Consider the following 27,124-nt stretch of genomic DNA (forward strand, 5'->3'; position numbering starts at 1 on the left):
TGTTAGTGATTCAAAATATATGCAAATCAATATCATCAGTAGAAGTACACCTTATACCCTTTGCAAGAGAATTTCTGATGGATCATTTGAAGTGTATTTGCATGCAAGACCAAACATAAATTTACAGTAGCAGACAGCAACAGTCCAAAAAACTGAAGTGAGAATGATGATGATTTATGTTTCTAGAAAATATTTTTGACAAGACCTCTGAGATGTTAGCTGTGATAATGGTTAGAGAGAACAGTAATTGAAAAAGGAGCTGAGGGAATGAAAGAAGGGAGGATTATAAAGCTGAAACAGAGCTCACTTCTTGCTGAGAAACACATTTTCTGTTAAAAAAAAAAAATAAAACAAAAAAAAAACCTCAGAACACTAATATTATATATTATTAAAAATAATGGAGTGATGGGGCATTTATGTGATTAGCAAGGTGACTCATGGTATTACTGATTTCCAGTTCTACTTAACAAAACACAAGAGGAGGAAAGATAAAACATGATTTAGGATTTAAGCTAATCACAGAATCACAGAATCACAGAAGCTAATCCTAAACTATGTAGCATTTTAGGAGGAGAATCATGCTGGAGTAAGAGAATGGAGGGAAAATAATATTGTATCTAAAACTAGTTTGAGGTTCTCATGTCACTTGCAAAGGATCTAGGGCTGCTGGAGGCAGAAAACTGGAATGTATGAACCATCATTTTCCCTATTCCTATCAACTTTTTCTTATATTTTGTTTGCAGAAATGCCTAAGTAAGCAGAATGAAAAGACATTGTATATTGTTTATTTTTAAGCTTGTCAGTATTTCCAATTATTGTATGTCCTGCTTTCTCAGTAAGCTTAAATGCAATTGCAGTTTTATTGTTAGTATAAATTGGATCCTCTGTGGAAATGCATGCATTGGCAACGAAAGAGTTACTAATGGCTACAATCTGAGTATTGCTCATACAAAAATATATCAGATTTGGAATATTGTTTGCAAATTATCTCCACAATAACATTTCCTCCCATGTGCCAAATTTCAGTGGATTTATCTCTGCTTCTGCTGTCATTTTATCCAACCCTGAGCAGTTAATAAAAATGGTACAATTTAGAATATTCTAAATACAGTCACAGGACATTTTCCTTTGTAGCACATCTATATTAGTTTGCAATACTAATACAGTGATATCGTTAGAGGAAAACAAATCTTTACAGTTATTATGTGAAAACAGATAATTCTGTGGCTGTCCATCAAATGTTTACAACAGTTTTGTTAGAAGACAAAAAAAAAAAAAAAAAAAAAAAAGAAAAGAAAAGAAAAAGATAAAAACCTGGTAGAACTCTACCATGTAGTAGTCAGAACAAAAATTTCACTAACATTGGCACAGGAAAATTACTCTATCTTAGGGGAAATGCTTGAAGGTTTGTGCTATGTGTATTTGAAGCTTGAAAATAACCTCATCTATAGATTCCCTAACCTAGATAAACCTGGAACATGGAAGGTCATAAGCAGAAAGAGGGAATGTAGAAAAGAGAATTGACCTGCTGAAAGCAGTTCTGAATCCTCACAACCTTATTTATTTATTTGGTTGCGGTCCTCCAAACAAGGGAGGACCAAGGTAAAAGCTGAGTTCACCACAAAGAGAACAGTAGTGTATAGAGGGAAGATTCCAGGACAAAGCATGTGAGGAATACCCTCAAGGTCTGAGCTGCCCTTGAATGTTTTGACAACAATGTATGAATAATGTATTGATCCTTCAGTGAGAACTTGGTTATGCCAACCAAGCTCAAGGGTGGAGGCAGGTACAGCAGCCCACTCTGCAGAGGCGCAGCTTCATCTTCGCATCCCTTACCTCCTTGAAAGTGCCCAGGGTATGCAGAATGACTTGTGCTGTGGAAACTGCCCAAGTCCCACCCAGAAACACTTTGGAAAGCTCATTGTTCAAAATTACAAAGAAATATACTTCAAGTATATGCAAATTTTGTTTCAATGTCCGAGAAATACTATCTGCAAATAAAATGTTTGTGTTTTTTTGAAAAATATTGCTATTGATATTTTGAGAATAGTTCTTGTTCATGTTCCAGTGAATAAAGTTGACAATCTGCAAGAAAAACAGTGAGAAAGACAAAGGGATTGGGGCAATAGGGACAGTGAACTGTTGTATTCTACAAATTTTCAGTTGCCTTTAAAAACACTGCTTGAAGCATTAAGCTAAAATTAGTGAGAAAGTTAGATAAAGGCCTGTGGGGCAGGAAAAGTAGCTAACAATAAAAAAAAAAAAAAAAATTGAGGAAGAATTTATTAAATTAAAAATTACTTGGGTTAAGGGCATGTTCCTTAGAAAGAAAATCATATTGAAGCATGAAAGAGTTAGATGAAAGACTGTCATACTCTTTCCCCATGACAATGTTTAATGTTGCTGCTTGAGGCTTCTTACACTGCTGAGAAATTCAGACAACTAGTCAACATTGAGTGTTGTCTGAGTCTCATGATAATGCCTATATTCTTTTACCAGAGAAAAGCAGCAGAGCCTGTTGGCTTCTGCCCTGCCATGACTGTGCTTGATCTGAAAGAAGAAAAGTGCTCTATTTTCTTTTTGGAAACGACATCTTTATTATGATCAAGAGAAGCCAAAGAGAGAATGATGTTCCTTACTCTCTGGAAAAAGCTGTAATTCAAGGACCAGTTCTGTTTCCCATTAATGGCAACAATGAGAAGCTACAGTGTGAACTAGCTAGTGTGAACTACAGGTGTCAGTATCACACAGAGTCCCTGCCTGAACTTTTATTTCTGAAGGTAGCAGACAGTTCCTGATGTACTTTTCCACCACTTTCCTACGTCCTTGTGGCAGCATTGATCTTCTGCATATGCAGAATTATCCAGACTGTGTGTTAAACAGCCACATGGTAGGTAGAAATCTTTGGGTTTAATTTGTTTAATCAAAAGAGACTTCCTACAGAAGGAAGACTACTACAAGGAGGATTTTGGCTTTGATTTTGGTTTGCATGTATGACTGCCAGCTTTATGGCACTGTGACAAAATCAAACCAGAGGTTTTCACATCTAACACCCCAAATCCTGCAGCCCTTTGAGCTGGTCTATAGGTAAGTGGCTATGACCAGGTGGTTCCTTGCAAACAAATCTGAGTCACTTACACCTGTAGAACAGCAAAATGGATCATCCTGTAGGGGAGCCTGCCAACCCAGTGCTAAACAGAGAACGAGTGGGCAGGATTTTCATCAAAAGGGCTCCCGTTCCAAAGAAAGTGCTTCATAAGACGTGCACTTTTCTCATTGTGTCCCTTCCCCTGCGGCCCAGTGTTCCAGTGGGATTACTATGACAGGATTTGATTTACAGGGATTTGAGCACTGGCAGAGAAGCCGTTTGGGAGGTCTCAGCCACAGTCTCTGAAAACTCATCAAAGTCCATGGAGAATCTTCAAGAGGACTCAGAATTAGTATTGTCCACTTCTCTGGACATGCTGTAGACTACTGCTGGTTGCACACCCAATTGGGTCAGGAGAAGCTGTCCGGTGACTGAGCCATTACTTGGAGTGAGGTAATAGACATGGCAGCAGGCATACAAAAATCAAGAGGCCAGTGCTCCGCACCAGCTGTGAAACAGTTTGAAATCTGTCATGCAGCTGTGGGAGAAGTTGCCATCTTAAACCCTGACGGAACTGTTTGTGATGGGTGGATAGGTGGGACGGGATTTCCCTCTTAGCTGTCACCCGTTCTCATACCATCCTAGTTCTCCAAGAAATAGTGACTTTCCAGCAAGACAACTCTTGACACTTCTGTTACTGAATAGTGTTAAGAATGATAGCTTATATAACCCTATATCCTCATTTCATTCTAGCAGTGTTCAGTGAAAGAAAAGATGGCTGAACAAAGCAATTTCATATACCATTCGACAAGCAGCTCTTTCTGTATAAAGGATTAACAATAGCTGTTATCTTTGTACAAAAAAAAAAAAGGTTCAAATTATTTCAGTGGTAAGAGAAAATCTAAACGCAGCTGAGAGTCTCACGAACAAATTATTTTTAATACTATTATGGAAAAGGGAAATGTGTGACCCAGACTTTCATTGAATATTTTATTAACCATGAAAGTTAATTTGAGTTTGTGTTCAATTTTCTGGGAAGTTGTATAATTTTGGTACAGGAATGAACTGTCTTTTCCTCTCTGCATTTTTCACATTTTAGTACTAGAGATGGGAAAAGGAGGAGATAACACACAACTAATGTAACACGGGAAATAAAGTCTGTGGTGAAAAAAATGTCAGATAACTTCATTAAAATTCCTTTAGTATGCAAGAGGAAGGATATATATAGTACTGGCAAAGGAAAGAATACAAAATAAAGACAAATTAGTGTTAATTTTGCTGATATTCCCTTATAATCACATGACTAGGGGCTTCTCTAAATGTCATCTACCTCTTAGTCTTTACTTCAGTTCTATGTACTTCAGGCTATGTGAAAAAAAAAAAAAAAAAAAAAAAAAAAAAAAAAAAAAAAAAAAAAAAAAGGAGAAAATGCATTTTGTTATTTCAACATTTGCATCTATCTGGTTATAAATTTTACATTCACTGTATGAATTCTTTCTCTTTTCAGTTTTTCCTACAGTTGTGGCTTCTAGTACTTCAGTAAAAGGTTGGTCTAACACAGAGCTAGATAGTCTGGAAGTACACAGTGACAGCTTTTTCCAACCAAAATTTTAAGCCAAGAAACTGGAAGTTTCCAAGGAACGTGTCTTCAATCATTCACAAGAATGTGTGGAAGAGCATCTAATGGAAATTAGTTGTTTGGCTACAGAGGTCTTTACAATTTCCTTAGCTTTTGGTCTTGGTTCCCAGGCTCTCTGACTTTGAGCCCACATCAGGAGCTATGCCTGCAATAACTGTAGATATCTAGGACTTTTCTCTTTCAGGGTCTTATCTTGAAAAGTGGTCACAACTTAAAGGCCAGTTAGGAACAATTCCTAGTTCATGTCAATTTTATGCCTATGTCCAGAAATTGTACAGAAGAGTACTTGGCTGCCTGGGGCCAAAAGTCATACCAACAATCACTCTAACAGTTCAATACAATAGCTAGTTGACTTCTAGTGCCTGGTAGTGGCACTATTTAATGTTATAATAAACAAGTAGCCTGATAAATGGGCATTGGATATACAGGAGAAAGCCCGAAGTCTCAGTTTCATGTAATGAGCCCGTGCTTGCTGAATCTTCCAGTTTACAGCATTTGTTTTTGGAAAGAAAACTGGTTGATTGGCTATTTTTTTCCAATCACGCTTTTAAAATAATATGAAGGACATTTGTACTTAGGAGTACTGAAATACTTCTAGTATGTGAATACAACACTTTTGGTATCATTGCTTACACTTACTAACATTACTTACAAAATCTGTGCAAGGGCATCTGTACATTTGCCCTCAGGACTGAACTGTCAAATTACTTAAGCTGCAGACCTATGAGCAAGAATGGTTGATACAACCCCTTCAGAACTGGAGGATTTATGCACCAGAGAATTCTTGGTCACCACTAGAGGAGTTGGGTCACTGCCTAGAGGAATTAGGCAGCCTACATTAGGAAAGGGTAATGGGAGAAAAGTAATCATGCTGTGCTGAGTTGCTCTAACAGTTCAATTTATGTAGCCACTGAATACATTTACTGTTCTTTCTAAATGGATTGCATATTGTTATTATATTTTTAAGGTTTTTTTTTCTTTTTTTTTTTCATTCATTGCTAGGCACTTTCCGATATAATTAGAAACACAAACACTATGTTTGAAATCAGACATATTGTGCATATGACACAAAATATTGAATGAAGTCTAGGTCTCACACCTTAACTATACTTTCCTGAACATACAGAACTGAAGTTACATTTCTTTTAATACAGGAAGTAATCTTATTTGACTCTGAAAGCACAGAAAGAGCGGACTACTGCATCCCAATCGTTTGCAGTTACTTTCCTATTCATTATGATCTCCTAATATTTTGAATTTCAGCACTGATTTTATCTTATTCTGTAGGTGAACATTTATAGCATTTGATGAGCAAATAATGTGAGAGTCCCTGGGCTATTCTACACATACAGGAGTATGAATCTCTGTGCTTTGTCAAGTTGTCTAGTTCATATTCCTCTACAATTGTAGTAAATAATTTTACAGCATAAGGAGTGATATCTGTCTGCATTCCTCAGGGTGGAATTATTAGTGCAGGTGTATCTCTGTGCTGTAGCCAACAAATTTGTTTGACACATGGTTTATGACCTACTGGATGTAAATGTCTGCTGTGAAACTAATGACGGATGAAGCAAGAGAACAAGTTATCTCACAAGATTTCCAGTTGAGCTAGAAATAATCTGTCCTGTGAAATGTTGACATGTTCACTTCTAATCTCAGTTAGAAAATTGAGGTTGGAGTAGATAGTGCTGAAAAATAATGGGGTGAAAATCCGTTCTAACTTTTCAGACCATTTCCTGCATACATCCTTAACTTGCTACAGAGTGCTTAGAGAGTTTCAGAGATATTCATTCAGTTTCATTTTAAGACAAAATCCCCATGTGTACAGCTTTACTACAAAATATTTCTTGTGTTAAAGAGAAATTCTGGCTATTACTGTTTGTGTAACATACTGTTTACTGTTTCACTGTTTTCCGCTAATATCTTTAGAGATTTATTTAAGAGCAAGGGAATCATAACTGATTCTCTGTTTTCTTAAAATGTTACTTTTCCAACAGCAATTGATTAAAATAAATCAAACACATAGCAAACAGCCCAAGGTCTTCCATACTACTTGTCTTTGTTAAAAGTAGATGCCATAGACCTGCAAAGGTATGTCTACAAGAGTAATCATCAAAACAGCATTGATCTCTTCGAAAAGGGTGTGAACAAGTTTTGAAAGCTCTTTAATGTTCGTGTACCTAAGACTAATAACCCGGCATGTGGCTCTGAAAAAGAAGCAGATGATAGACACTGAAGGTATATGAAGATGAATCCTACAGCCTGAGGGATTTTCCAAGAATGGATTACAATTCTACCTTTTTATTTTCTCTCTAGAATCTGTCCTAGTTTTAGTAGTAGATGTTAATAGTCAATAAAGCCAATGACCTTAAAGCTGACATATTAAAATAGTGTGGAAAGGTCTAATTATTGTAAAGGTCACAAGATTAAATTTTCATTCCAATTTTTTTTATTTCCAGGAGCCAATGGAAATGTAGAACAGCTATCAAAATTCCCCTGTGACTTTCAATAAATGCTTGATGTTTACTTTTTTTGGGCCAACATTAGAATTTATATTCGTTTAAATATGGGAATCATATCTGAATTTTTAACAACCATGAAAGTGGAAGGTTTATATATGCTTAATAAAGCAATTGCTTAAAATTAATGGCAGGAAAGCATTTCAGAAAGAATGAAAACTGTCTCCAATATGCATCTTAATTGGGAGAGACAACTGAAACAACAAATGTAATGTTTTGTGGAAGAATATGATCTAAGATTAATACATTCTATAATATAGTAGAATGAAGTACTGTTAGATTAATTTCAAAATGTTTTTTGTGGAGAAGATTTTACCAAATATACATAAATTTTATAGGAAACTTCTCATTTCAGAGCACATAATTTTAAATATGTGTTAATTTATCTAAAAAATTGAATTTAAATAGAAAATGCATTTAAAATTATTTTAATGTTTGAAGCATAATACTTCCAATGGAAAGATCTCTGCTTTCAAAAAATCTGATGAACATTTTTCAGTGTGTCTGATTACTAGAAAATATCGGATGGATATTTTTTTCCTACTTTGCGCAAACTGAAATTATCCAGTCCATCAGTCTCAGGCTTTTATTTCAGGTTTTGAGGTAGAGAATACCATGAATGAATAAGTTTGGTTTTTTTAGTGTCATTGCACTGTGTAGTGATGCTTTCTCATTCAACACCTCTGTTTTCTTTACTTTTCCCCCTGCTACTTTCATGTTTGGATTAAGCACAGGCTTTACAAGAACATGTGCTTTCTCAAAAGTCTTTATTGCTACGTGATTCCATGGTAGATGGAATATATTGTTCTGTCACAGCAATTTAACACTGAAATAACTCTTCTGATTTCCTGATTTTGTTGAATGTTACCCTTTCATATATCAGTGAAATCAAGCAGAGTTGCAGCTTTAACATCACTCAAATGGCATGAAATTTGTTTCCTGATTAGAAATTTTTTTTTTCCATGAAATTTGTTGTAAAGTTGACTGTACAACACCCATGTGCTTTTTAATACAGATTTGTATTTATATTGACAGCTCAGGCAGAGCATTCTTCACTAAAAGGCCTGTCTGCATTTATTTCTCAATAGGTAATTATTACTAGCATTCAAAATGATGGATGTATATTTCCTGGTGTGTTTCTGAATATGATTCAAAAGAAGGGAAGTATTTGAGATCCAGTGTGACTAATGTATTGCATCATGTATTTTTACATTTCAATGATAAGTATACAGGCATAATATAAATGAACTCAATATATATATATATGTACAAGATTTCTAGTGTTGAGAATTATAGGTACTTATCTAAGGTAAGGTATGTGCAAGAACAGATACTCTTTTGACCCACTAAAATTTTAAAGACAGTATGCTTGGATGCTCAGAAGAACAGAAAATATATTTATTTGGGTTAGGAAATGCATGTTATTTTATTTAATTTTGAAAACTCTCTTTTTGAGTAGATAATGAAGTGCCAGTTAAAGATCAATTTGCATTTTGCCAGACCTCAAAGAACAACTCTCTAGAACCACTGCAGCCCTTCACAACTGTATTTTAAGTTCATCATTTGTCTCTACATTTAAGTTACCATTCAAGTTTCTGTAATAGCTTCAGAAGTCCTCATCTTCACGAGTAGAAACTTATGTTAGTAAAAAATGTCATTTCTCTCCTACCAGTAAATGACATCTTTCCTAAAATCCTCAGGCATTATAGTAAGAATATTTAGGAAAGTTTTATAGTATCAATTTAAAAGTGGTAAAAACTAGATAGCTATTTTACATATGCTGTCCATTTTCAGTGTCTATTAATCATTTCCAGTGCCTTTGCAAAGTGTTTCCACCTTCCAAACCTCTGGCTTACGGACTTCAAATTTTTGCTTTCAGATATCAACATGGCAGGAGAACCAAAACCATACAGACCAAAACCTGGCAACAAACGTCCACTTTCAGCACTTTACAGGTAAGTTAGATTTCACCCTTATCATGATACAAGTCAGATTCATTACAATAATTATGGTAAACTGAAATGTTTATTTTGTTTAATTTTTCCAAAGGTATCCAGCAATGCAACTGTGTAGCACATGAGATAGACAAAGGCGTCTATCCCCATTATGGTTTGATTTCATATGAAATATAATCAAGCTCTTGTACACGCCAAAAGTTTCTGAATGTGAGCAAAAGAATCAGTCTGACACTATGTGCATTTATTGAATCTACCCAGAGTAGTGTTCTAACTTCCAGAAATAAAGACTGTCTATTTGGTGCTCGTAGCAAAAAAACCTAAATGGCACCAACAAAGAATTGGCCTAGCAAAATTCCTGACTGGTACTTAGATGAGATTATCACAGTATGTAAATAATGCCCCTCTTTTGATTAGAAAAACAAATTCCCTCGACTTTTTCTGAAGTGAAAATGGAAACAACAGAGAAGACAAGTAGATTTAAGGCCCACATAAAAATGCAGCATTTAACAAAATTATTTTATACGAAGTATACGATAAAATTATAAAACTGTTGTTTACAAACACTACTGACAGAAATACCAGTGGGGTGTTTTGTGAACTGTTTATTAAAGTCCTCACTTCTGGAACTACAATCCATAATTCATTTGGCTCTGTTTTTAAAAAAGAGTGTTATTTCAATTTTTAATCCTTATGCCTTATTGCCTGACTGTGGCTGTTCTTGTCTCTTTGTATTTGTTGGTGAAATAACTAATAATTTGAAAGCAAAACCACTGATTTCTCATTGATATGTGTATCAAGGGTGAGAACCAATGTCTATCAAGACTGGAATTTATCTTCATGTGTTCAGGAAGGCACTGATAGTGTCTTTTTCCTATTCCCAGATGATTTTTTTTTCATACAGCTTGTACAAGCATGAAGAAATCCCTACCTTTATTAAAAAAAATAATTAAAAATATCAAACAATTAAACATTGTTAGGGAGATTGATAGACAGACATGCACAAGACACCACTGCTCAATAAACCTCACTTCCCTTAGAAGTAGGAAAAACTTCAGATCCATGAAAGGAGTTAAGGTTAATTTCTTCCATGGCTGAAATGCAGGTAGATGAGAGTGTCATGTCGGTGGCCAAATGAGAGACACTCATATTGGACCTTTTAAAGCCTGGCTTGATCTGAAACTATCATATGGAAATTCAAGGGTGGGATAAGTTACCCTTAACTGAAGCAATAGGGAAATTACTTTTGGGGAAAATAAACTCTGTTTTATCATTACTCTCATTTGCAACCCATTAATTTCTGTAGGTGTAACTGTAACTTCTGTAGTCATGTGTGACTGTGTTACTGTGTCCCTCTGTATTTCAAAAGATGTTTGAAGAAGTTATGTGGTTTCTGATATCTATATACCGTTCCACCTCCAAGCTTTTGAATGGTTTCTCATAAATGTTCTACAGACAAGACAGTGATAAGTCACTGTGGGAAGTTCTGACAGATCTTTAGAAACAAAAAATGATATTTGGTTGTATCATCTTATGGATCTCTCACAGACTATTTTTCTAGTTTCTTAGATTACATTAGGGTTTTTTTGTTTGTTTGTTTGTTTGTTTTTAATATAACTAGCAAAAGTCTTCACCTGAAGATAATGGAGAAGTTTTGTTATCCCACTATCTGTTAGCATATTAATATGGGAGAATGTTAATGGCTTATAAAATTATTGGCAAAGTCAGTATTTACTATGTCTTCATCGTACTGGGGACAGCTGGGATGGAGTTATCTTTCTTCTTAGGCCCCCTTATATTACTGCTTTGGATTTGTCACTAAAACACATCATATTTTTGACTATTTCTGCACAATAATTGACCAGCATCAAGGCTTTCACTTTTTCCCACTGTGCCTTTGCTGTGAGCAGGCTGAGGGTGGCAAAGTACAGGGAAGGAACACTGTGGGCTCAAACTGACCAAAGGGATATTCTATATTATATCAAGTAGTTTCCAGAAATAAAAAATGGGGCATTTTGTCTTCCAATGTACCTATTGCTTTGTTGATCAGCCAATCTGATGTTTAGGCAATGGTCTGCCTGTGGCGGGTGAAAGGTAATTTTTTGCATCACTTGTTCTTATTCCCTTCCTTTCTTCCTTTATTAAACTGCATTTATCAAAGTCCATGAGATTTCTTTGATTTTACTCTTCCTATTCTTTCCAGCATCTAAAGGAAACAATAGGAAATGGGGGTGGGGAGTCAGATATTGACTGTATGGATGTTAAGCTATCAGCCAGGGCCAACACACAGCAAACCTGGAGATATTTAAGTGGAAAAACTGTTACCTTAGATTTTATTTGACAATGAACATTGGTTAAAAATTAACAAAATATTCACTCTGAAAAAGGAGGACTGTAAGAAGTAGAAAAAGAACAGTGGATTTCAGGAAGGACCGACTTCAATGAGCTCAAGATATGATAAGTGGGATCTCTGGGAAAGAAATGTTAATAATAAAAGAAGTGCATTAAAAATTGCATATGCTGTGCATAAGGTAGAGAAAAAATAGGAGTATAATAAAGAAAAATATGTAAGTATCAAGATCTTTTAACATCCTCTAAAGTGAAAAGAAATTGCACAAAATGTGAAAAAAAGATAACGTGACTATGAGTGAGTGAAAAAGAAAATCAGAATCATAGAATGTGTTTGGAGGAGACCTTAAAAATCCTCTAGTTCCAACCTCCTGCTATGGGCAGGATTACCGGCCACTAGATCAAGTTGCCCAGATCATCCAACATGGCCTTGGACACCTTCAGGGATAGGGTATTCATAACTACTCGGAGCAGTGCCTCACCATTCTCTGAGTGAAAAATTTCCTTCTATCATTGCCCCTTGTTCTGTCACTATCAGTCCATGTAAAAAGTCCCTCCTGATTATTAACTTCTTTTAAGTACTAGAAAGACACAGTGAGGCCTTCTCTTCTCTAGGCTGAACAAGTCCAGCTGCTTCTTTTGATGCAGCCCAGGATACAGTTGGCTCTCCAGGATGCAACTGCACACTATTAGCTTGCATCGTGCTTTTCAGCCACCAGGACCCCTAAATCCTTCTCCATATGTATCTCTTTGTTAGTTCTTCCCCCTTGTCTGTAGACTAATCTCAGAGTGCTGCGACCCAAGTGCAACACCTCGCACTTGACCTTGCAGAACCTAATTAGGTTCATGTGGTTCACCCACTTTTCAAATTTGTCCAGGTCTCTTTGGGTGGCATTGTTTCCTTCTGTCATACTGACTGCACCACTCAGTTCAGCTCCATGAGTGTGGTGGCTTTTCTCTAACAGGAAACCAGAATGCCTAAGGAAAATGAAGGTATAGAATACAACAAAAAGACTGGTTTTAGAGTAACTTCTATATAATTTTATATAAATCTGTAACTTTTTTACCATGCTGTAAGAAAGGTGAGAAAATAGTAAACCATACAGGAAAGGCTTCTTTTGCATTAGCAAAAAGTTAGTTGACAAGCTATTTCAGAGAATCAATTTTAGCCAGAGGGATGGAATCAAAGAATTGGATTAACCAATATGTGAATGTGAATGTGAATGTGAATGTGAATGTGAATGTGAATGTGAATGTGAATGTGAATGGAAATGTTATGATGAAATTCACCCTAAAGACTGTAATGAACTAGCTGAATTTGTGTGTGAACTATTATTGATTGTTTTCAAACTTATGGAGGTCACATAAGGTAGAATAACAGCAGGTATTGACAGGTGTACACCTATATTTTAAGAAGAGGAGAAACCGTAAAATGATCAGATCAGCCCAGCTTTGGTTCCCAAATATGCAGTAGGAAAACAAAACAACAACAACAAAAAAAACCAGAAACAAAATTTGTCAACACCTACAGGACAGTAAGATGGTAAAAAGGAAAAAAAATCCATCTGCATTATCAGGAGGAAATGATGTTGGACCAAAATAATTTCTTTCTTTAATAAGTCAGTAGATATAGTGTGTAAAGAGGAAACAATAGATGTGCTGTACGGTCATTTAACAAACTTTAACTCTGGCCCTACGCTATCTGCAGAAACATGTTCAAGAAACTTTTTGTTGTCCTGAACAGAACTGTCCAGCTTCAATCCCAGTTTATCTTTGGCTGCACAGATTTTCTCCCTGCAGAGAACATCTCTCTCATGTAATCTGACCTCTCTTCTAATGGCCATAAACTTTCCACCTAAGCTCAGAAGATCCCTGTTCAGCCAAGCTGACTTTCTGCATCTCCCAGTCCTAACACTTTGGTATTGATTGTTCCTGTGATGGTAAGAGGTGATACTTAAAAAGTGAACAGCGCTGATGAACAGCAATATTTTCAAAAACAGAATCAGGCAATTCCTTGAGCAGCCTGGAATCCACTCTCCCTTTTTTCTTCCTGTCATCAAAGGTTTTAAACTCAACTACTTCATAGTCACTGAGGCTAGGATGGCCACCAAATGCTACTTCACTCACAAGACCTTCTCTTTACAAGCAACAAATCCAGGAGGATGCCTTTTCTTGTTGTCTCTCTTATGGATTGTACCAAGAGGTTACCATCAGTGTGCTTTCTGGACCTGTTTGTGCCAGCAATGTGGTATTTTCACATCTGGGATGGTTTTTTTTTTTTCTCTCTTTGGAGGAAGACACATGGAAACATTCTGAATATTTTGAATAGTTGATAAAATATGAGAAGAAAACAGAAACAGGTATGTAGACACACATCTGTGATCATAACAACCGATTCTTTACTGATTTGGGATCTGATGGGGTTAAAAAAGTTAACTGATTTTGATAGTATTTCAGATACATCTTTTGTCCTTCAAGCGTGACTCTAAGAGCTTGTGTGTCGTGTATTTTGATATGTAGCATACTTTACTATTTTTGCATACTAAATCCAAATTTCTCAGTGTCCAACTTTTCCATTTTATGCCATTTGTGTTTAGGCTCTCAATCCTTCCATCCCTCATCTTGTAGAACTAAAATAACTAAAAAAATAATCAAATGGATTGTATTTCATTTCATTACATCATAAAATTGTTTTAGCCATTTATTTTTCAAATTGGTTCTTCATCAAGGTGTTTACAAGGTGTTAAACACGTGGTCTGAAAGCTTTAGAAGCCTAAAAACATATATGGCTGCTGCAGACATGAGGTGTGTGAGGTGAGAAGAAAGAACTGCTGGAGACTGTGTTGGGTACACGGAGCCAAATGTAATGTGGTGTCACTAGTACTATTTGGAGGGAGCTGGGAGCAAACTGTCCCAAATTACATGCAAGTGTGCTTCCTGACAGAACTAGTTTGTGTGCCAAGAACAACCCCCACAAAGAGTGAATTAACGTTTTTATAATGTAGGGAAGCAGGGAACTAGTATTTGGAAGTAAAATGGGAAGATAATTACTGAGCATTGTAGAGGTGTCTGTTCACTCTTCTTCGACATAATTCAGTATTCTAGTTGATTAAAAAAGCTTTCAAAGAGTTATCTGGGAGTTTTTGAACATAAGCTCCCCTTATGCCACACTCCAAGCTTCCCCATAACACCATATATGCAAAAAAGATCTTGCTTCAGAGCCCCATCTCGAAGACCCAGTGAAGAGTTATTCAAGGTGTACTGCTCCCAGTATTCCTGCTGGTTGGTCGTGAAGCCTTCAAGCCAGACGTCCACCAAGATGAGGCCTGCTCTAGAATGAGATAAGGAATGTGATGAGTGAACTTGTCTCATGTTGCTTCATCTGGCCTGATCTCCACCCTGTGTTCGTTGGGTTCCCATGGCACTAGCCATCTGTAGTCTGGGCAAAGGTGCCCCTGGAGGCCATGCTCTTTAGAAGGTGCTCTCTGAAGTTTCAGACTTTATGGTTCAGTTCTCTCTGAGTGGCATGAAAATGCAGTCATTTCCAATTCCCGTCCACTTCTCCATACAGTGCAATTCAGCATGCTTGATTTAACATGCTACTCATTAGCTATATTAAACAACCGTTACAATGGCATACATCTTGTGGCCTGTCGAGGAAATTAGTTTATTCAGAAGTCTAGTTTTAATATACTGGAGATATCCTTTTATTTACAGCACGTGATTATGCTTTTAATATCAGTGTTTAAGAGTTTTTCTTTTTTTACAAAAATACTCTGTCAGTTTCCTCAGTACATTTTATTTTTATAATACCCATCACAAAATTGCTTAGATTACGCTGCACGTCTTCCATATTCTTTAGGTTTGCAGTTTTGTTTCATACCAGAGGCTTAAAGAGTTGCTTACAGCCTTTCCCTGCTTGCTGTCCATTTCTCAGATGTATATTAAGATATTTTTTGTACTATGTGGTAGGTCTTCCATTCCTCACAGCCATCCATTATTTCCAGTTGATGTCCTGAGTGCTCCTGGGCATTCTTCATTTCAGGAGAAAGTGTGACAGGCAGAGTGCCTGGCAACATGATCACCTCTTCCAGGGAAGAAGAATTCTTAAGATCATTCCTCACATTTGAAAACATAACATAAACTCAAAAAGTTCAGTGCCAAACAAGCATTACTATTCTATTTGAATACTGCAGTATTTTGCATAATGCTTTCTGTAGTGTGCTGTGGGCAAGATATTAACTATGTGCTGTATTAAATACTGCTGTACTTATATAATAAAAATAACTGCAGGCATAAGGACCTTTCTTGATTTTGTTCTAGATTTACTATAACATTCTTCTTTATTCTTTTTTTCTCTTATTGCATTTTTGTTTCATTTTTATTGTTGGCTTACAAGAACCTAGAAGCACAGTACAGTCAACAGAAAATAGACCTGATCAATTATTTTCTGATACTTTACAATGACATTAAAATGTGATTATAACTCTCAATTTTTAGGATTTTTTGCAAGATCTAAAAAAAAAAAACAAAAAAAAAGTTATTTATGTTTATGGAATGTAATTTTTTAAATAAATGCACTGTTTTGAGATCATACAGTCTGATATCTCTTTTGAGTAAGTGTAAAGTATTTCCTTTTTATATAAATACATCTTTTTGATACACTTGATTACTGTCCTTCATAAAATATTTTGTTTCAGTGCAATGGGATATATCTGAGATGACTGTTGGTTTATGGTTTCTTCTGAAAAAAAGACTGAAGTTTAAATTAAAGTTTAAATTGAGATAATTTTAAATCTGACAAAATGTATTTTACTTTCATTTCTTTAAATAATATTCTCAGAGATCGCATCTGAAGCATTCTCAACTTTACAGGAAAATAATTGATCATTTATTCTCAAATTCTCACAGCTCGTAGCAAGTTTACTACTCTTTCAGAGAATAAATTTTTCCTAATATGCAACCTGAAGCTCCCTGGTGCAACTGGAAACCATTCCCTCTCCCTCATTCCCTGTCCTATTGATAGTTATGCAGGAGAAGAGTCCTGCCCCCACCTTACTACAACCTGCTTTTAAGTAGTTATAGAAAGAGGTAAGGTCTCCCCTGAGCCTCCTCTTCTCCAAACCGAACAATCCCAGCTCTCTCAGCTGCTCCTCGTAAAAATTGTGCTCCAGACCCCTCACCAGTTTTGTTGCCCTTCTCTGGACATGCTGCAGGGCCTCAATATCTTTCTTGCTGTGACAGGCCCAAAACTGATCACAGTACTCAAGATGCAGTCTCACCGGCATTGAGTATAGAGGGATGATCAGTTTCCTGCTCCTGCTGGCAACACTATTTCTGATACAATCCAGGATGTCATTGGCCATATATAGAGCTCTGTGTTTCTCAGTAATGTCACTTTAACTGCAGTCACAGAGCTGTTTAGTGAGCAAATCCATGTGATCAAAAGGACTGGGAGAGCCAGCCAGGGGCATAAGTTTGCCCTTTCACATGATCCAGGCATGAATTGTCAGAGCCTAATAACTTCAGTGAAGGAAGAGTGGGAACATCCTTGGTAATACACAGGAAAACCTTGAAGACAAATCACAGATAGAAAAAAAGATCAAGAGATTGTTATTCTATCAAATGCACTTGTCATCTTGGATTATAGTTTCAGTCGTACTATTTCCAAGCTATGTTGTAACTTCAATAAGGACAGTAAGACTTATTTTTTTTCTTTCTCTTCAGTATTATAAAACTATTACTTACTTCCTTTTAGAAACTATTTCTAGTGACTACAGGCAGGTATTCCTTGTCCACTCATCAGTTTTTGTTTTGTTCTGTTTTTGTATTCACCTCCATCAGAAATTTTAAACTATGATCTTGACTTGAAGGATTGTCCTGCACATACAGTAAGACTAGCACTCACCTTTGTTCCCTCTGCCAAATTACTCCTTAGACTTACGTTCTTTTAGCAATTTATTTTTTTACTTTGTTAGAGGAAATCAATGACACCTATTTACATACACTTGCATAGGAGGTCCATTCCTTTTTCCTAGCTCAGTGCTTGTCCTCTTGCAGATGGTGATATATGGTATCACATGGCAGATGTTGTTTTCTTCCACAAAAGCGCAGACACCTTAATCACACTCTTGCTAAGAGTTTACAAAGTTTGGAGAAAAATAGCTGGTTTTCTTATTATTGCTTTTTTTTTTTTTTTTTTTTTCTGGTTTTTAATCTTCTTTCTTGCCTTTTGTTATCTCCTCTGAAGCCTAAAGCAGTATACCATAGCAAAAGTAACTAACTGTGAAACTATCTGATTTTTTTTCATGTTTTTCTCACTGTTTATACTTAAGTGGAACAGAAAATATATTCACTACTTTTTGATGGCATTGAAATTACTAAGCCTTCTTTTTTTATCCAAGTGTTTGTGGTGTTAATAAAACTGAACAATTTTTGACAGATAAATAAATCAGAAAATAAATTCCTAAAAGATCTAGACCACTGATGATTTTTGCCTGCAGGTAAACAGAAATAATACACTTAGCCATCCAATCTTGACAGTCGGAGCCCAGTTTCCATCCCAGCCATATGTGAGATTTCCATCCCTTAATATTTCATAGCTTTTTACATTTTGTTTTAAGAAATTATCAGAATTTGGATTCATTGTTTACTAGCAGAAAAAAATGATGCCTTCTGTAAATACTCAGCTGTGCTTCTGTTATCTTAAAAAGAAAAATGGAAGTACCTGCATCATATAAAGAAAAATCAGAAACAGAAACCTGAATTTAGTAATCCTATAATTGGAGCAGTAATCAGTAATGCAGGCTGTGCTGCTGAACGCCATTTTGTGGGTTCTTAATTAGACATCTGTTGTCATGTAAAGTAACTCCTCTAATTGTGTAGAATTGTATATGCAATTTGGTCTGGAAGATGTTTATATACTGCAAGGATGCAGTTTAGGTGGCTTGGAAACAGCCATAGACATGTGACACTGGATTACAATTTAGATTTCTGTGAACGCATAAGTAAGGCTGGATAAATGAGGGGCTGCAACTTACAATAAATATATTTTAGTCCTAAGAATCATATCAGAAAAAAACAATTTTAGTTTAAGAGAAAATGGATTGTTGAGTAAGATTACAAATAGCATAAAAGGCTATGCTGTGTAAAGCACAGAGGGACAATAGCAACATGTTAATATTCAGTGAGCTCTTAGCAGTGAAATTTTCCCACAAGCTTATTTCTTGGTGAATGTGCCAGTCAAGGAGTACCCCATTTGAAAATATATTGTCCTGATTGCCAGGATTTGTACTTACATACTGCAGATGATGCATAATTTCAAAAGATTTTTCTTTTTTTTTTTCAGGAATGTGTTACAAATTGCATGCTTTTTTGTTAGATTATGATTGCTATTCTTCTCAGAATATTTCAAAAACACCAGGTATTTTACTGAAAAATAAAAGATGTATTCATAAGTATGTGTGAATCCATTATGAGTTCTAAGAAATGAGCAGTTTATTTTATCTATTGGCACGAAACTTTATGTTGTACTTTTCGGTCTTGAAAGAGTGAGATTACTCCAGGAAACAGCATGACAAGCATGAATCATGCACTGTCAAAACATTGCCCTTCCAGTAACTACTTTCAAGAGTTAGTAGTGTCATTGAGGGAAAAGAAGATTAAACATCTAGCCTTGGAATCCTCAAAGGCAATGGCTGCATAAACCTCCATCTATCTGTGACTACAAATAGCTGCACAGTACAGTATTGCTCGTGTGCATTAGATCTATCAATGCTATTTTGTTCAGCCCAACGTGGTGAACTAATTCTGGATGTTTTTAGACCTGATCATATTGACTTGAATATTCTTACTCTGATTCAGAGCAGAAAAGGGTCAGGTGACACAAACTTCATGCGAAGATTGATTAAAGCTGTGAGAAAGAGGACTTTAACGTAGATAGCTAAGTACACACTACACCTTTTTCAAAATTCTTTCTTTTGTTGAAAGTACAGATTTTTGCAAAATGTATTAATGTATCACAGGAAACCAAATTAATATTTACAGCAGTGACATGGAGTTCCTTTCATTCTTGAGTTTGTTTCCTTTGCTTGTTGGAACAAAGGCACTAAATGAGTATGTTTTCAGCTGGGAAAGACAATTAGGGTCAGGAAGGTTCTTACCTGAAGGATGGATTATTAGATGGATATGATAATCTTTTCCAGTTCTAGCCCCCTGGAAATATTACATCACTCTGAACTTCATAGGTCTTGGGTATTTTGTATTTTGTTCTCTTTTTACTGCCTACAATTTAGATCACTTACTAACAAGTATGGGAAGCTACTTCCTCTCCATGCCTTTGCTTCTTCCCTCCCTCCCACAGTCCATCCTATGCTATAGGGCAATAGCATACTCAGCATACAACTTAACAGAGTGGAATTTTATTGGTATATTGAAATAAACTTTTGCATATTCCAGCTACTGTTTTCATCTTTGATTCCTGATGTTATGAAAGATATCAGAAGGAAGAATCAGTCCCTTGAAAGCACTTCCTTCCAGTATTGAATGCTACTTTTTATTCTGTTAGTACATATGTCAAGAATTTGTTGCTCACAAACCACGTGACAAAATTGTTTTTGTTAGGGATCTACATAACTTCAGTCATGTGTAAAAAAAAAAAACAACCCTGTTTTATAAAATTTGGTAGAAGAATTTAAAAGGATGTATATTGTATTATCTCACGTTAGGTTAGAGAGTTTCTCATTAGGTACCACAGACAATATCCCACGCTAAAAGTTCCCTAAAATTCTTTTTCTGCACATAGTGCTCTGACATTACCTTATTACCTTATTTTGGGCTTACGTACTAAGTAGAATGGGCTAAATAAAATGTACTGCATAGTATAGCAGTTGCATAAAACACTATTTCTTATGTGGTTTAATCCATCAGGCAGGTCAGTACTATACCATCACTTGCTAATTCCCCTCTTCCATTGGCATGGGAAGGAGAATTGGGGAGGAAAAAAAAACAAACATAGAATTCATGTGTTGACATAAAAACAATTTACTAAAACAGAAAAGAAAGTAAAAAAGAAAATAATAATAGTAGTGATAACATCTTTACAAATCCAGTGATGCACGAAACAACTGCTCACTGCCCACCAACTGATGCTTAGTCACCAAACAGCAGCTGCCTTCCCAGTCAGCTCCACACAGGTTTTAATTTTTTTTTTTTTTGGTTTTTTTTTTTGCATGATATCAGATGTTGTGGAATGTCCCATTGTGCAGCTTAATTCAGCTGTCCTCATTCTGACGCTTCCCAGATCTTTGTGCCCCTCAGTGCACTTTACTGGCAGGGCAGGACAAGAAGTTCAAACATTTTCAGCTCTGTGTGGTTTAGTTGTGGCAACAACTAAAACAACAGAGTGTTATCAGCATTTTTTTTCTTCCAGAACTAAAACCCAGCATCATAACAGACACTATGAAGAAAATTAACTCATGATTTTTCTACACATGAATGAAAAGCTGAAATTCTTTGAATTCCTGTTAGAAGTATTAATTCTTTCTGCCCCCTGTCAATTGTAGTCACTGCCAGACAAGGCAATATATCACATCAGCAACACTCGGTTATTCTCCTTGAGAAATCTGATTTGAAGTTGTAACCCAGAATGAATTGTCTAAGACAATTTTGTTCCTGATCATTGCTTTTTCTGATTCAGGATAGACAGTTTTATTACACTGAAAAGTCAGAATCAGACTAATAAATGACTAATATTCCACATATTTTTCTTACTTGCTCTGTGGAGGTGGAAATTATATCACCACTAGGAAAATATTGATTCATAATAAATTACTTTGGAGAATACTTGCCTAAAATTCATTTGCTTGTGTACAGTACAAACATTGTTAGAAATGTTATCTACATTTTCCTATAAATAGGTTTGAGAAGGAGAGGCAACGATTCCTTGACAAGAAGCAATAATGCTATCTTTATTCATCTCCATGCTCAATCCATATCAAAGATGGAATTTAGATAATCAGCATTAGTGTAGGCAAGCTTAGCAGCAAGGAAAATAATAAGATACACTGTTTTTTAAATCAGATCCTGTAAAATGTCTCAAGACAAGAGCTCTGTTGCAAGTGGTAAAACGCTAAGTGGGAAATTTCTGGTGTTCTTATCTTAAACACATAGTGTGACAGTATTGTATCATGTCAGTGGTTATAAATTAATTATGAATGCCTGTACAGTGGCTGTCATTAGTTGAGTAACTCTAATACCATACAAATATTTTTGTCTTTTGCAATTATACGTAGGTAAGAACGTTAGACTTTTCATAAAACTTAACTCAGAATCAAAAGGAACGAGAACCTCAGCCTTCCATGACCCATTTGTGTTACCAGTCAACTTGCCTTCCAAGTTTTCAAATTGATATTTTGCCTAGACCTTTGGACAAACCAAAATTTTCTAGTGGGAAAACCATTTCAGGAAAGAATGAAAAGTCCTGATCAGTGCAGCTTCATTACCATTCCTACCCAATTAAAATATTATTCCTCTTCTTTACTGCACACTTCAGTATTTCTTGCATAAATGATACTTTTTTTTTTTTTTTTTTTTTTTTTTTTTTTGCAAAAAAATAAATAAATTCAGTTTTAACATTTTTTCCAGAAGGTGCATGACAGCACTCCCTCAGTGCTTATCAGTATTACTCTTTTTGAGAAACTGCATTTAATTATGTGAAATTTCTTCAGAACTCAAGAGAATTTGGTGTACTGCAGGCTAGAAAAGAAAGTAAAATATCTATAAAAGTTATTTATAAATGGCATTTGTAAAAATGATATAGCATGTTATTTTATATGGTGTTGCAATTTTAAAACCTTTATATTAATTTGTCATATACTGAATTAGAAATTTAAATAAAAGGGCAGCAGATAATTGTATTCCTTTACTATGAGGAACACTTGAACTAATTTAAAGTAATGAAGCAAATTATCTAAAACCATTTAGTCGAATATACTAGCAAGGGGTCAAACTCAGGGCAACACTATTTAAATCAAATTGAATTCTATCTTGAGAATGGATTCCAAATAGATTTTTAATTGCAGTATTTTGTCCGCAGGGCATTCTATCACATGCTTTTAATATGAAAGTACAATCCACCAAAATATCCTCCATCATAACGGTGCCAAGTCTCTTGTCATCATATGGTTTCTATGCTGTGATGTCTGCAAAAATGTTACTAGGCTTTTCATTTCTGCCTATTTTGCTCATAGATAATCTCTTGAGCCAAACTCTGGATAATTTACAGGATTGACTCATTACATTAAGCAGAAAAATGGGAGAAAAAAATAAAACGAAAGCATAACACAAACTAGGTTTGAGACTGGTGCAGATCCTGCAGGAAAAGGACTGACACACTCATGTGAAGGGTCCTGCCACTTCATTGCTCTCTGGAATACTTCTTAAGCATGGGAGATCTCAGGATACTCATTATCTTGGTGCTGTGAGAGTTTGGTGCACAGCACAGCAGTCTGGGATGGAAAGCATTTGCATCGGCAGTGGGGCTGCTCTGGAGAAACATGAAGGGAATACAAGCAGACACATCTTCAGGCTTCCGTTGTGCTTCTAGTAATAAACAATAGTGACTCCTCTTCTATTCATTAACTTCTATGTGGATTATAACTCCAGAAAGAAATGGAAAGTCCAGGTATACCCATAAGGACAAGAGAAAAGTTACTGTGTTTTGGATATACTTCTACTTTCCTCAAGTCTAAAGTCTCTCTTACAAATCTCTGGAGATCTAATCTCCTGAAAATAGGCTTTGAAGTACATCTGAAGAACATACTGTAAATGAAAAATAAATTTCCAATGGTAACTGTAAAAAATCTATTTTTAAAAAGGTAATACTTCACAAAAAAAAAAAAAAAGAAAAAAAAAGACGTAATATTCTTTAATGACAGTATCATATAATGCTTTCAAAAATACAGTTATAAATACACAGGAACAGAAACAATATCATATGCAAGTTTGTTGGGACTTACTCAACCAATACAAGGCTGAAGTTGATAGTTTCTTGGATCTCATCAGTAATGATGACAAGACATAGTGTCACTACTATGATCTGGAGTCATCAAGGCAGTCCATAGAGTGGCAACATGTGAATTAGTAGTCAAAGAAAAAATTAAAGACACATCTCTCAGTGAGTAAAGCGATGAGTACTGTCTTTTGGGATAGGAAAGGGGTGATCCTTCTTGATTTCCTGGAACCCATACAAACCATCAGTTCTGACCTCTACATCACAATGCTGACTAAGCTGAAAGCTCAAAGTTCCAGAATCACACCAGAGAAGACGACAGCCTTTCTCTTACAACACGGGTACCTTACAACACCTTACAATGTCAGGTTCCATAGGAGTTTGAAGACCGTGGAGCACATTGCCAGCCTTGGATGGACTGTCCTAACACACCCACCTCATAGACCAGAATTTGCACCTTCTGCCATCTGTTTGGATCTATCACAGATGGACAGCAAAGGCAACAGTTTCATAGTGTGGATGCCGTCATAACTTTTCATAAGTTGTGAAAAAGTGGGTCATCTCCAGTGATACAGATTTTTATGAGTGCTGCGTACAGGCTCTTGCTCATCACTGGTAAAAATTCATAGGTAGTGGTGGTGACCATGTAGAAAAATTGTGTTTTGTAGCTATCGAATAGTGTATTGTGTTCTTTTGTATCTGTTGTAATTTCCATGGAAATAAATAGGAGGCATTACTTCCAGTTACAAAAAGTGGAGCAAAAATAGAGTAAAATAATACAGACGAGGACTTTTAAATTCATCCTGGTTGGCTGGAATCTACCAGTAAAAGAGTCTTCTGACACTTTGCAGTGGTGCAGCTCCTCACAGAGACAGCAGTAATGGCAGGGCATTTGAGAATGACATTTTTGATTATATTTTTTGGAACTGTGTGTGATTCAATGTTTACCAAGATGGAGACATTCAGCTCCAGTGCAAAGCTGGTTGTGGCAGATCAGCTACTATTTCTCAGAATGAAGAAATGAGCATGTTGTAGAAATAGAAGATATCAAAAAATAAACAAAACCGGTGTGAAAGCCATCAAATAAGGAAAATTAGGATTACACACACACAAAAAAAATTATGTTTATTATGTTTATTATTATTTTGTTTTTATTTAAATTTGGAAAAAATAAAAGATAATTATCTTTCCTGAAACATTGCCATTAAGGGGAAAAAAGAATCCTTTACTTGCTCAATCTAGCCTGGCTACACAAATCATCTGAATCATTGAGGTTTAAAGCATTTAGATGTGCTGCTTCATAAATGATTGCTAAACCAAAGTTCAGTCAAGTAAATGAGGCTCCTTTCAGCTGAAGCTCCTTGGATAATGGGTCAAACCCCTCCATGCTTTTCAGATTGTGCATTCATCCCCAAATTAATTTCATATTGAGAGTATTCATTTTAAATCAATAATATGATTGTTACAAAATTGAATTAATATTTATATATTAAACTCATGTTATTTGCTTGACAGACTTGAATCAAAGGAACCTTTTCTGTCTGTTGGGTAAGTAGGAATATGGTTATTTCTATAGAATGTTGTTACTTATATATTCAACTATTATACATTATAATGTATGGGATAATACTGAGCATAAACACCTCTTATCAACATTTCAGTTGTTTGCTATACCTAAGCTTATGAAAAGTAGATATCAATCTATAAAGACAGCAGCTGTAGGTATCTTTCTTCCAAAACAATTACTAGAATGTATGTTTTGATTCTACTGACTAAATATATGTGTATATATATACATATATATATTTAAAAAACATTTAAGAATTTAACATTGTAGCAAAAATTAGCTGTTTTATTATTTTGTTTTCATTGTTTTGATTCTGCAGTCATATATTCTCTATACCACTTGTCTAAGCCGATGACTGAAGAATTGGTAGTTTGTTTTAAAATAAAGTTTTAGTGGTAACTTGGTAACAGAAAGAAAACATCAAATTTGTAAATTAGAAAAATATGTTTTAGCCTTATTATAGGTGACATTTACAGTGATATACCTATTACAGCTATTGTCTTCATAGGCACATAACCGTGAGAACAGTTACTTAGTCTCTGTTAAAATTATTATCTTATCCTTCTAAAAGTTTACTTTTAAAAGTGATGCATTTTGAAAAAAAAATCATTATTTTACAAAATTTATTCCTGATACGTATATGTATATATGTGTGTGTGATAGGTATCTGTGTTTTACTTCTGAGTATAAAGTTCACTTCCTATTTTTTGTTTAGCTTTCTTCTTATAAAACTTTCCTCACTTTCTCATTCTCACTCTAACATTCTCATTCCCACTTCATTTTTCTTCACAACTGTATACACTTTTTTTCTCGCCATTCTCATTTTTCCTCATTCACAAGTCCATGTATTTCATGCTACCAAAAACGTAAACTGCAGATAAAATATGCCAGTGCAAAATAGCCATGTAAAGGTTAATTCTACCAAATAACTATCAGTAGCTTCCAAGTTACTGTATTAACTACAGATGTAAAACTACTTCAGGTTCTGAAGTGTGAATTAAAAACAGCAAGCAAAGTTTATCAGTTAAGAGCATAGAAACTCAACAAATCAGTGTGAGCAAGATTGGGATATGCTTCAGATTTTTTAGCACAAAGTAACTTTGGCTTCTTTGAATACATTTTAATTTAATTAATTACCTTCTTTCTACCAGAAAAAAAAAATTGTTGAATAATAAGTGAAATGTTCATCAAATGGAGGAGCACAAGAAAGTGGGAACCAAGGAGGTGGTCTTGGTTTGTGTGCTTTGGAATGTCCAAATTTGTTACCAGATTTAATCATTTTCATTATTACTTCCTATTATTCCACTTTGTAACTTTCATACTCTCGTAATGATTACAAGAAAACCTCAACTTTAAGATTATTATTATTTAAAAAAAAAAAAAAAAGTTTCATGTTGCTGTGGCTGAAGAGCAAATAAAATTGAAAAATAAATAAATAAATTCCAGGAAGCAAATAAAATGCAATGTCTGTGCCAGTAGTAGCAATTCATCTTAAACAGCAGTTATCATAAAATAATAAATTGTATGTTTGTAGCTCATGCCATGATTTGAAGAACTCTGCTTGCAATTTTAAGGCATATATGGATGAGAACCTAGGAGGAAAGGTTATCTTTTGTGTTTGGGTTCCTGTCCAGATGAGAGGAGTGGTGGCCATGATGTAAATGCACATTACCTCCCCATAGTCATTTTATGCAACTTTATTGACAATCTGAACTCCTTTGAGGAAGTCTAACTTGAATAAATATATTTATCTTCTTCCCAGAACCTTCCAGATGTTTGTCTGTAATGCACTTCAATTATTTTTTCAAGTTCATAGTGATAATGATTGAAAAAGCAAAAATTGGACACCACCTCTTTCCTAATTTTGTCTTTACTGCTACATTTCATCCACCTCAAATAAGGTTTTTTCTTTTTTTGAAAGAAGCAAGAGCATTGTGCTCTGAGGAGGGGACTAAGCAAACATCCACCTCCTTTGTATTGAGAGAGATGTTCCTCCT

General features: G+C 35.4%; 1 protein-coding gene across 7 annotated transcripts in view; it reads left to right on the forward strand.

Annotated features, from left to right (window-relative positions):
• The window catches only part of RALYL (RALY RNA binding protein like), a 371,615-nt gene that overhangs the window by 287,751 nt on the left and 56,740 nt on the right, over nt 1-27,124 (forward strand). For all 7 annotated transcript variants that reach the window (XM_052703335.1, XM_052703336.1, XM_052703330.1 and 4 more), the window contains 2 exons: nt 9,126-9,201; nt 25,076-25,108. In XM_052703335.1, the coding sequence (XP_052559295.1) occupies nt 9,126-9,201; nt 25,076-25,108 (109 nt within the window). The remainder of the gene's footprint in view (nt 1-9,125; nt 9,202-25,075; nt 25,109-27,124) is intronic.

The sequence above is a fragment of the Tympanuchus pallidicinctus genome, unplaced genomic scaffold, assembly GCF_026119805.1.
Source record: "Tympanuchus pallidicinctus isolate F22 unplaced genomic scaffold, pur_lepc_1.0 scaffold5, whole genome shotgun sequence".
NCBI classification, from domain to species: Eukaryota; Metazoa; Chordata; class Aves; order Galliformes; family Phasianidae; genus Tympanuchus; species Tympanuchus pallidicinctus.